The sequence below is a fragment of the Odontomachus brunneus genome, unplaced genomic scaffold, assembly GCF_010583005.1.
Source record: "Odontomachus brunneus isolate Ranch 3 - 2012 unplaced genomic scaffold, Obru_v1 Obru_scaffold_007, whole genome shotgun sequence".
Taxonomy (NCBI): Eukaryota; Metazoa; Arthropoda; class Insecta; order Hymenoptera; family Formicidae; genus Odontomachus; species Odontomachus brunneus.
This window is the reverse complement of record NW_022639457.1, coordinates 2,942,564-2,954,991: the sequence shown is the minus strand read 5'-3', so window position 1 is coordinate 2,954,991 and position 12,428 is coordinate 2,942,564. Positions and strand designations below refer to the sequence as shown.

The 12,428-nt window shown below is 47.8% G+C and overlaps 1 protein-coding gene across 5 annotated transcripts in view; it reads left to right on the top strand.

Annotated features, from left to right (window-relative positions):
- Positions 1-12,428, top strand: part of LOC116854027 — a 50,922-nt gene that overhangs the window by 2,362 nt on the left and 36,132 nt on the right. For all 5 annotated transcript variants that reach the window (XR_004380067.1, XR_004380066.1, XM_032835489.1 and 2 more), the window contains exons 2-5: positions 5,689-5,809; positions 8,793-8,998; positions 9,588-10,683; positions 11,651-11,904. Coding sequence is in view for 3 of the 5 variants with exons in the window: in XM_032835489.1 (XP_032691380.1) it covers positions 5,689-5,809; positions 8,793-8,998; positions 9,588-10,683; positions 11,651-11,904 (1,677 nt within the window). In the remaining 2 variants the exon portion in view is untranslated. The remainder of the gene's footprint in view (positions 1-5,688; positions 5,810-8,792; positions 8,999-9,587; positions 10,684-11,650; positions 11,905-12,428) is intronic.

Here is a 12,428-nt window from a genome sequence, read left to right as displayed (position 1 = left end):
CTCTCTCTCTCTCTCTCTCTCTCTTTTTCTCCGCTCGATGGCTCATACTGCGTAAAAGGTAAAAAATAGCGTCCATTACATCTTCGAGACGGGCAGACGCGGAAAAGAAGGGTGAGGGAGGAGAGAAATTCTCTCTCGTCGCGCTGTGAACGCGACGCGAAACTGCATTCCGACCGCAGCTTCCCCGCTTCGTGCCCCGCGAGCGACTTGAAACGCGGTCTGTTAATTTTCACGGCGTATTGTGGACCGTGCAATCACAATGAAATAACGGCAAGCTCACCCTCTCTTCCTCTCTCTTCCTTCTTCCTTCCCCTCTCTCTCCCTTCCTCCTTTTCTCCCTTCCTCTCTCTCTTTCTGCTCCTCACTCTCGTCCGCCTAGACGTCTTTCCACAGCAGATGTAATTACTTTTGTCACGCGGTCGTATTAGCAGATTCACGAATTAACATTAAGCGGGACACGCCGGACGCGAGTGCACGCTTAACAGCGAAAAAACAATGAGCGCGCCGCCAGGCAATCTAACTTCGCCACTTAACTCGTTCGCGATTTATGCGGTTGTTCGCGCGCTCCGCTGGCGCATTCGCGCGTAATTACGCCGTTGCGCATATTCCCAGCCGCGGAACAGGATTAATAAAATGTCGGCGGATTCGCGGGACGCGAAGTACGTATCCTCCTGCCTCTCTGACGCATCTTTCGCGTCGTTCAACGCGCCCCGTCGGCGCGATTTGAACGTGAGGCGACGTCGCGGCACTTCCGGCAAGCGAGCTCTCGCAAGCTCCAGCTTGAGGGGGCCTGAGCGTCGTCCGAGCGGTCGTGATCGCCGATAACACGAATTTTCACCGGGCAGTTAATTCCAGTTAAACCTAATTGGAATTAACTACCTAATTAAACCTACGAGCGACAGTTTATACGACACCGCGGCACATATTGTATTGTTATTCGCACATAAAAGGATTTAATTTATAATCGACCGTTCAATTCGCAGTCGGATTAGTGGGAAGGCGCTTGCAGAGCGCGTCGCGCACAAAATCGTGAGGGGTGCAATTCGCGACAATCGTCTTGCGACTAATGTCCGTTTCTGCCAACATTGCTTAATTTAACTGGCTGATTGTTCCAACAAAATTGACCACTCGCATTTCTCGTTAGTCAGAATGGACAGATGCGATTGGTCAATTTCGTTGGACTTAACCAGCCGGTTAAGTTAGCCAAAATTGGTAGAAACGAGCATAATTCATCGAGCCGTTCGTTAGTGAAGATCCGCGAGAAATCGACTCGCGATCGCGACCAACAAGCTTTCGATAAATTATCGCCCAGAGCAAGGTTCGCGCAGGTGGTGGCAAATGATCACGGGGAATGCCGCGCGTCGCGTTTTCCCATTGATCGCGCGGCATTTCGCGGATATCATTCGGGGAGGGACGTTTTATTCGGCTTCCTCGCTTGTTGCCACGGGGCAGGTCCTTTCGGAGGTCGACCTCCATCTCGCCGTTGCCGGAAATTCATCTCGTGCGATCGGCGATGCAACATTACCGGAGGTAATCTTGCCTCCCCAGCGTCGCGTGTCGCGGCGAAAATTGACAAGGGATCAGCGAGAGGCTTCGTGGTGCACGCGCGCGCGCGCGCGCGCGCACATCAGCGCGACACAAGTTGATGGAGAAATTCCCCCGTGTTGTCGGGCTTATCCCACTCGCAGCTGAAGGATAAGAGGCTCGCCAGGTGTCGCGGGAAATTCCTAACAGCGCTCCTAAAGTGCCCGTCACACTCGCACACGTACGCACACTCGATCCGAATTATTCAATGCGCTCCCGCCGCTCTCGATCGGACTCGGGAGAGAGAGCTGTTCGTTTCGAAATTGCGTTTTTCCCGTATTTGCAAATGAATTATAATTGACAATTCGCCATTCGGCCGTGCTCGCTCATGCATCCGAAAGAGCGGCCAAGTTCAGCCGCGCATACATTTTCCGTCGCTTTTTACATTATTTTTACATTATTTTTACGCAAAATTTTAGCTATTCGTGAGTGGATTAACGATACGTAAGTATCAGGACGATGCGCGCCTCACCATTCGGGAGGAAATGGCCCAAAAGGATACGCATTGTGACAACCCAGACAACATAATGTCTAAAATCGGGACATAAGACGCCTTAAAGACATTTATACGTAAATCGTCTGAAAGACATCTTAAGTATGATATTTAAGACGTCTTATGTCCCGATTTTAGACATTATGTTGTTTGGGAGTTGAATTCATCTTAAAATATGAATTCTCTACAATATTATTTAAAAAAGTTTATATCATTTAAAAATTCAAGATAACCTTGATTTTTAATGAAAAAAATTTTTTTACCTCTTGTTTTTGCGAGTTGTAGCCTGCAGTTGAAAATTTATCTTGCAACCTTTTCCTTAAAGCGGGGTTTACAATGAGAACTTAAGCTTTAAGCCTGAAACCGTAAGAAATCGACCAATCACAGTCGAGAATTTTCCTTATATTTCATGGTGATTGGTCAATTTCTTACGGCTTCAGGCTTACCCCTTGTCCACAACCTTGCTTTAATTTTTAAGCCGTAATAAATTGACCAACCACAGTCGATTATTTTAAAAATAATCAACTGTGGTTTGTCAATTTCTCACGGCCAAACAAGGTTGTGAACAAGGGGTTAAAGCTTAAGTTTTAAATTCTCACTGTAGACCCCGCTTAATCCGTCGCAAGTGTCTAAAAAATCGTGCGTGGACCGCCGATACACCCTATGTATGGGTGTAGGGCTTTATGGGGGCTCGGCTGTTCTCTTTGGCCGCGTTTTCTACGTGGTCCCGGTTGTCGCAGCCTACGTTGTTGATGTAGCCGCGCGTCGGGCTCGCCTGGACGTTGACGCTTCGGCGAAAATTCGAATGCAAATTTAAAGGTGATGACCCGTAAATATTGCAGACGCGTCGCATCGCGCCGGGAACACATCCGCTATATGCCGAATGAAAAATTACCACAGCCCGAGCACGCGTACATACACACGTACACACACTTACGCACACATACGTGTACACGTACGCGGCGTGCCTACGGCGTTTTCCTCCACCTGCCTAAATTCACCCATTTATTCACGCGGCGCCGATATAATGTGTCACGCATCGCGCTACTTTTTTTCATCGAGGCGACGCGGAAATAAGCGTGAAATATTGAAGCCTCCTGATCGCCGATTTGAACGACGGCCGCTTTTAGAGAGACGGCGACACGCCGGGGGACTACTTCGCTCTGTCAACAGCATGAATATGTAGATGCGCGTAAATTTGACGGCGTACACGCGGATTAACCCGGCGCATTCTCCACGCATTCGCATTAATCAGAGGCGGGGGCAGGAGGGGAGGAGAGACGATAGGGCGGAGGGTGGAGGGCGGCGAGAGATATCGCCGTGAATCAAAAAGGCTTGGCTCAACCTTGACGGTCGCGAGTGGAATATTACACGCCGTTTAGCGCGGCGTGCGGTAGCATTTAATTAAACTTTCGCCCGTCGAAATCACCACTCTCTCTTCCCCCGTTCCCCGTTCAACCGCTGTATAGCGCAATACAGGAGGGGGAGGGAGTACGAACGAATTGCTCGCTATCGCCTACGGCGGGGGCTTAGTCGTCCGCTTTAATTGCTTCCGCGCGCCGGCAACAGTCTTCTTTTCTCCCGAGCCGCCCGTCTCCGCTTCCGTTTCTTTGTGTGCTTCCGCTAAACTGGAGCACGGGAGGAACAACCGATTTATATGAATGGTATTTTCTTGAAAGTAATGTCGACACGAAACAAACGAATGTACTTCGCCGTGCGTTAAAATATGCCGCAATTACGGCGCAGGATGCGCGCGTCCTCGTGCACAAAAGAAGAGGAGAGAAAAATACATTTGTGTCGCACGGATCTCCCCTTCCCTTTCTATCTATCTATCTATCTGTTTCTCTTTCTTCTTCTCTTCATTTGCACTTAATTAACTGTAATTCCCTGTATCTCGGTAATTTGAGTATTCATTGTTAATCCGTTTCTAATTGAGTTCTTTGTATTTTATTTTATGTAATTATAATTTTTATAATTTTTGCTTGAGAGGACTTATCCCGCAGCATCTAATAAAAAACGCTTCTCTCTCTCTCAGTCTCTTTTTCTTTATTTACACTCAATTAATTACTAGCAGTGATTCTCTGTACCAGTAATTTGATTATTCGTTATTAATTCCTTTCTATATAATTGTCCCTCGCTGTATATTTTATGCAATTATAATTTATATAATTTTTGTTTTTGCGCACTTGAGAGGATTTATCTTGGAGCGTCTAATAAAAGATGATTCTCTCTCCTCTCCTTCTCTCGGAGAAGTACGAGTCTCCGGGAGTCTGCAACTCTCTCGAGATGGCTCGGTTTCACTCCGTTCATCATTGCTTGTTATTAAATAGACGTCAGGACAGGCTGTGACGGTGCAGTTAATGAAGCGGATACATTTATATCTGTTAAACTAATTATCGATTTAATTAACGAGGTCAGACCCCAAGGCCCAGTGATCTTCGTGGGAGGGGATTTCTCTCTCTCTCTCTCTCTTCATTTAAATATAAATTATTATGTCGAGCATAAACCTGACTATACGATTCCGCGGTGTAATCCCTCCTGCTCCTCAAGATGTCTCTCTTCAGCTCTTACACAAGCACTTAGCTGTACATTGGTGTACGTTAACGGTTTCGGATGCAGCGGTAACAACGGGGCGAGAGTCGATTATCGCCGGATTATACCAACTGCCACTGATATCGCCTAGATTAGCCGAAAATGCTTCCCCCGATGGGCTTTCTTCGACGAGGAGGACGGAGGAGAACGCTCGCAAGTCTCGCTCTCCTCCTCCGAGCTGGAAGTTTCCGCGAAAGTTTCCGAGTATAATCCGCCGTGAAAGTTTTCCGTGAAAGGAGATAGACATCCTTTCGTTAGAGCGCGCGAATTCATATTACTGTTTGAGCGAGAGCGGGAAAAAATCGCAAGTTTGTCAGGAAAGGGAGAGCGAGAGGAAGGGCGAGGTGGAGGGAGAAAGGAAGGAGGGAAAGATGGATTCTGAAACGGAGAGCACGGTGTATTTGCTATTGAGATTATTTCCCGGCATAACTCGCAACGCCGTTCGCGGAAGGGCCGTCTGCCGTTCGCGCGCGAATGGTACTCTCTTCCCGTTGCGTTCTCAAACGTCATAAAAGTTTAAAGGACGTCTTAAAGGCGCCTTAAAGGAGCATCCGAAGGATTAAGGTATCCTTCACTCACCCTGCAAAAATTCTTTCCGCCTCTCCGCGTCGCGCTTTTCTCTCGCCCCCGTTTCCATTTCCTCACACCGACCAGACGATTTTATCGCCATTCGCGCGCATTAAAGAATTTCCATATCGTGAGGCGAGCGTTCGACGGACAGACGGACGAGATGACGGCTGCGACGCCGATCGACCGATGACTTCCGGAGTTCCGGCGGGACTCCTCATTGTAGTAACACCGCCGAAGTTTCGTCCCACTCGCGGCGTCCGAGTGCGACTCCGGCAAACTCCCGGAATAGACGAACTTCCGCGTTTTCGCCTGGCTGCATCGCCCGCGGAGATGCAGTCGCGCCGGGCCCTGCGCGCGCTCCCTTTTCGCTCGTACAAGCCTTACAAATCCTCGGAACGCCGGTCGACCGTTCGATCGGCTTAAAAGATCGAATCCGCTCGTGTTTGCAGGACTCTGTCAGAATGCCGAGCCGCGGCGAGGTGCGCTCGAAGACCGGGATGTGGTCGAGAAGCCGGACCCCGCCGGCGACGACGACGAGTCCTATGCACCGGGAGTCCACGAGCAGCAGGGGTAAAGTATCGACGTTTCATCGAAATCCTGTCGACGGCAAGGTGAAGGTACCGACATGCCCGGGCACGTTCCTAATCCCCGACATTTTTATTGTTTCGGTCTTTAAGTAATACTGAAACTTTCAACGTACAACTGTGCACACAGGGTGTCCCAGAAGGCTCGACTCATACCTTAGAAGCGTACTGAGAAGAGCTATGTTCGCAAACAAGAAACAGATGCGCTTATCATGTTGTTCAGACCTGGCAAACCGATAACAATAAGTGAATGTTGGATAATTCGCGAGCAATTGCCTTCTGTGGTTTCGTGATTTCATCGCGGTGGACATTGATTCTTGCCAAAAAGTTGCTCTGTAGTGTTTTCTCCTACGATACGCTCCTGAAGTGTAGATCAAACTCTCTGGGACACCCTGTATATAGGATGTCCCAGTTCTCGCGCGACTTTAATTTATACTGACAGGTGACTCTGAGTAATTCGGAGTTAATTTTTCCTCGGCGTGAAAACGCCGAGGCGCCAATAGTTTCTGAGATACAAACGATCAAAACAGTGGAGCTTTTCGCGAAACTAAACTTCGAACGGCCAAAGGGACAACGAAATTGTTTTCCTCTTTGTCAAGCAGACTTTGCCTTAACAGAGTTTTATTCCAGGCATCGGAGGAAGACATGTTACGTCGAAAATTGAAAAGTTGCCATGAATAATAACCTGCCCAGATATTTTCGATCGGAAAGAATTAATTCGAAATTGCTTCAGACGTTCTGTCAGTATAAATTAAAGTCACGAGAACTGGAACACTCTGTATATTTTACTTCGAATGTTCTCATTTGGTTTTAGAAATCTAAATATCGAAGAGTCACGCCAATCATAAATGGGTAAAAAAATTGACGAACTGAAAAATTGTCGAATAAAAATTCAACGCATTTTCATTAGCTCAGAATACTTATCGAAATTTAATGTTTTTTCTTTCTTAATTAGAGTAGAAATCGTCCACAGGAATACGATTCTATTGATATTTGCACGACTCAATAACTGTGAACAAGTTTATAATAAAAATACAAAAGGTCCGCCTTTAAGGACGGTAACGTTTGAAAAGTTGATCGGGGTAAATTTCACTCAGCGCATCTCTCCTCTTTTCCTCAGAATAATTATCGAAACTTAATGGTTCTTCTTTTTTAATCTGAATAGAAATCGTCAAGGAATATGATTCCGTTAATATCTGTGAGATTCAATGAAGCTGAAAGAATTTAAAAAATTTATGAAAATACAAATACGATTCCGTTAATATCTGCACGACTCAATAATTCAAAGGCTGAAAATGTTTCTAGTTAAAATATAAAATATCTGCACTTTTAAGAACGGTAACGTTCGAAATGGTTGGTATAAGTGAATTTCACTCACGTTTAGGGTTCTAGAGTTAAAGACCAAAAACAGTAAGAATGTTCAGGATTAGGTTCGGTAATTGGTACCTTTTTACCTCACACGCGCGGCAGACATCTCTTACTTCCCGGGGCGATGGGTTCCGCACGGCGATGGGAAGTCGACGACGATGACGTACGACTAGCTTCTTTCCGCGAGCGGACACCCGACTGTGCAGTTCGATTCGATGACGTATGGCCTGCCGTCGTATCGTAATCCGTCGGTCGGATCGGCGGTCTCTAACAGAATTACATTGTAATTATGCGACGAGCTTAGTATCAAAGGCTCCTAATGGTAACGTCAAATTGTAACGTCAAAGGCGCGCGCGAACGCGTTTCAAAATAACATCGACTCGTCGTTAATTACGCGACGCTCGCGGAAAAAGAAACTCCCTCTGCATTGTTGATGAGATTATGTTATACGTGCACTTTGCGAAGCGTATTCGCGCTAATACCGTGTCCTTCATTGCCAACTGCAGCGCCCGACGTTTTTGAAATCTGATATTTCATCATTTTTCCTCAAGAGCAAGCTGTCGCAGAGCGTCGTTTTGCAGCGTAAAGGCCGGTTCATATATGTACAAATCAACTTCGAGTATGCAGTAAGGCTTCTCTCTCTCCCTCTCTCTCTCTCTCTCTCTCTCTCTCTCTCTCTCCCTCTCCCTCCCTTCCTCTCTCTCTCTCTCTCTAACTCTCTCTCTCTCCTAAGTTAAGTCCTCTACTAATTAAAGAAGTTTGCTGCGCATAATCGTGCGCCAATCTCTTTTAATTAATAACTAAAAGTTTACGTGATTATTTGCAAAATGGCATTTGCAAACTTTTCTCTTCAGTTTGACCTAATGTACAGGTGCAACACGACGGCCATCAACAGCTCATCCACCGTATGGCGCGTGATCATCATTCTTCTTTAGGGCGATGCCGGATACCGACGCCGTAATGCAGTTTTCTCTTTTCCTCTAATTTGGAAAATGCTTTTGCAGGCTGAAAGTACAAACGTTAATGAATAGCGGATGCTAAACAGTTGCGAAATAAAGAAAAAAATTTTTTATGATCAGTCGGTAAATAAAAAATTTTTTGTAGAAAATTTTGTGGCCTTCACCCCGTGAAAGCACTCCCAATTTGACGCATCCAATTAGAAGAAAAGAGAAAACTACGAAATTACGGTTTCCAGCATCGCCTTAAATTATACATAAATTCAAAATTTCATTTGGTTTGCGAAATGGTAGAGGAATTTCGCGTTCATTTTGATGAATTCTACTTGCACGTAACGGGTGTGTCATGAATTGTCAGACATCCCGTGTATACACACACACACACACACACACACACACACACACACACACATATATATATATATATGTATTTTTTTTCTCCAAAGTACTCTCCGACTCTTCAAATGCATTTTTAACAATGTTGAAACGGTCTGTTAGCTTTTTGGAATGTTAAAATTTCACGATGTGCGCTCTCGTGTGTCGGCTCTTTGATGATTTATTTAGCGGGACGAGCGGTACCTCTCTCGGCTTGAACTCTTGTTTTTCGCGAGGACGAACATGGTTAGAGCTATTGTTATCTATCAGCCGGGACACATCTTCCGAGGGAAAGGAGATGCTCGAGGAAAACAGAAGGACGTTCCCGTCGCGAGGCGCCAGTGAGGAGGAGCCGGAGGGCGCGGAAGCGGAAGCGAAGGCGGAGGAGGTCCACGGCGACGAACGACACGGGGACAAACATCTCTTTTTGCCGGGGAGCGGCGCGGGAGCTCCGCCACGGCGAAACGTAAATGTCAGTGAGTAGAGAGACGCGCTTCTACTACCTCTCTAATACAGGAAACATGCTCGGGCTAGTTAAATCGCGGGTGGAAACGAAAATACCTTCACTGTTTGAAATGACCTTACGACATATCCGACTCTATCCCCTCCTCCCTCCTCCTCTCTCTCTCTCTCTCTGTGAGTGAATTACGTTAGCTGGAAAATCTCTCACGTGGACTTTGCCGGACGTGTGTTATTTCGACAGATCGTGTATCCTTATTTAAATAGACACGGTGGCGCTGCCTACCGTACTTTAGGCTGCCGGCATTTTTCATTAAAAAAGTGGTTTCTTTTTTTTCTATATAAATAAAAAAATGTTTCTATATAAGTAACATACACATGGCGTAGAATTTTGAAATTCGTGCAGAGCCATAAAAATGGCTTTCCCGGCAGTCTAAAGGTTAATTTCTCTTGCGGTGGAAATTTTGCTGATTACTTTAATCACTTGCTTGCATACGTACGTACGTGCACACACACGCATACATAAACACACATACTCGAGCTCGTCGTTTCAGCCGACGACAATCTACTCGCCGGAGATCTATCTTCTTCGCTATCTTCTCCCAGCGACAGAGACGTCGAGCAAGCAGCAAGAGGGCAACCTCGGAAGTAGGACGCGCAAGAAGCGTCGCAGGGTCGTGGAGGCCAAGAGCCCGGATAGCCTCAAGAGCTACGTACAGGAGATCGCCGTGGATAGTCGCGAGAACGAGATAAGAGGTGCGCGGGGTCAATCGTCGCAGAAGAGGAGCGACTCGAAGTCCAGGCCGAGGAATCGGGAAGTGCGGAAGTCCCGCGCGGAACGGCGCAGGCGAAGGAAGAAGGACCGAGGCAGGAAGGAACGCAAGAGGAGTGGCAAGAGCTCGCGACAGGAGGACGACAAGTGGCAGGACGTCGCGCGCCGCGCATCCAAATACAAGAGGAAGACGCACGACGGCCCTGGCAGGCTCGGGAAGCTCGAGACTGCCAGGACCAACGCGCCCGAGCACTCGGTCACCGTCGACGACGGCCTCGCGACGACGACGAGCGCCGCCAGCGTCGGCACGACGATGTCGTCGAGTCTTCAGCACCAGCCGACGCTGGGGGCGGCGAGGAGGCCGGCGAGGACGACGCCTCGCCGTAGGATTTACACCGACACGGTGGAGCGAGAGTTCTCGAGGCACCTGGAGATGGAGATCTCCAGGTCGGCCTTGAAGGACTCCTCGTTCCTGGAGGACGACATCTTCGACCGCTCCCCGAAGAAATCCGCCGGTCAGGCCGACAAGGCCGCGGACGGCAGGCTCGGTTTCGGCAACTCGCGTTACGACGCCGAGAAGATGCTGGGCTACACGAGGACCGAGGAGGACCTGCCGATCTTGGACCTGGAGAACGAAGTGCTCGCGAGGACCCTGAAGGACTACAACGCGTACATGACATCGAGCTTGAAGCTGGTGTCGTTGCCGCGCCACGACGAGCCGTCGATTGGACGCAACGCCGGCTCACATCCCCCGAGAAAGCCGATAATTAATTCGGAGGAGAGCGACGAGGAGCTCGAGGGAACGACCACGGAAGTCACGGGCGTGACGAAAGCGACGCGGGACGACAACACGGGCGGGGACTTATCCTGCATAAACGGGACTTTCCTGCCGGCGCCTCTGTCTCGCCACGCGCTGATCAAATATGTAAAGTAAGTGCTCTTCTATCCTCCATCATCCATAATTCAATACTCAGGATAATTCTGGGAACGGCGATTTTCACGGCGCGCCGGTGCGCGAGCTATGTACAGGCGCGGTGTCCCGTGACGCCTGACATTAATTTTATCAGAGATCGGTTAGCTCGAACAATTCCGAATTGATCCTCCCCCTCTAACTCCGAACATCGGCGAATCGGAACGGACGTGTCCTATCAATTGGAATTTCGATGATAATGAAAGACGATCGACGCGGATGTTCGCCGCGAAATGTAACGAATTATCGACCTCCTCGGCCCAGAGGCGAACTATTCCAAAATTTTCTGAGATCTTCAAATTATCTAGATTTCAGCGTATCCCGCAAGCATTTTGGACATACGACCTCTCGTTTTTGACGCCGGCGGTCGAGAGTTCCGCGGCCAAGGACCTTGATACACGTAACTGCCGTCTTTGTTGCAATGGAAAAAAATTAGGGAAAAATTGCGCGCGCTCGTGGTGCGTGTACATCAGGATTCATAAGTGCCTTTACACTCCCGGTTTCTAGAGAATTGAACTTTTTCGACCTGGCGCATCGTTTCTCAGTAAGCGTGAATCGTGACTGTTAGTTGTCGATTTTTTCAGTAACTAACAATCACGATTCGCGTTTACGGAGAAACGATGCGCCAGATCGAAAAAAAAGCCAATTCTCTAAATACCGGAGGCGTAAAGGTATTTATGAATCCTATTGTAGACATCGAAGATGTAGATTCGCCGCGCGAGGTCCGAGAATAGCGGTAAAATACTTTCTCTCACGGCTCCGTGCCGCCGGGCCGTAATACGTTTCTCCCTCTTTTGTTTTTCTTTATACATTTTCCCGTCCGCGTTGGATTTAACGCTTAATGCTAAGGATCTGCGAAACTGTGTGTGTGTGTGTGTGTGGCTCTATCGTAGAAATAACTTTTTCTTCCGCGCGACGATCATGAAGGTCCTCGACCCCGGGCAACGAGTATTTGGAAGCCGATTACGAGTGTGTGCCAGGTTTCCATATGGTATCCCCTACGAGCCGATTAGTCTGCAGAAGTCGTCAGTGGGTCGGACAGGTGCCAAAGTGCGAGATCAAGCAAAACCCGAGCGGGGCGTGCGCCGAGGCATCCTGCGAACATGTTTGCAACGAAATTAACGGACGTCCCGTCTGCTCCTGCTACAAGGGATTCAGATTGGATGGCCGCAAATGCGTCGGTGAGCACCACGACTTTCAGCCGGTCGGGCGAGTAATGGTTATTATCGCGTATGAAGCTTTCCGCATTTTTACGTCCGTCCGCACTGTCCAGGCGTGAGCCTCGAGTAACGGCGGTGATGAATTTTCACAACTTCTCACTTTTACGTTCCGCTTAAGCCTGCCCAATTCTTTCATTTGCAGTTAGCGGAAAACCCAAGCGCGCTCCTCTCGCAGACAATATTTCGTGGGACTTTTGCAAGTTTGTGCACGCACATATGATATATATATATATATATATATATATATATATATATATATATACAGGGTGTTCGGAAAGTACCGGGACGCCCGAATATCAGGAAAAATATAAGTTTTACAAAAAAATGTTTCAAACAAAAGTTGTGGCGTTTAAAAAGATGTATTTACTGATCACATCAGTTTGACCTTGGGTTGCGTAGCGAAGGTCAGGTCAAGGTCACATTAATTTTTTTAAATGGAACACCCCATTTTTCATTGCATATTCTTATAGCACATCTCGAGAGCT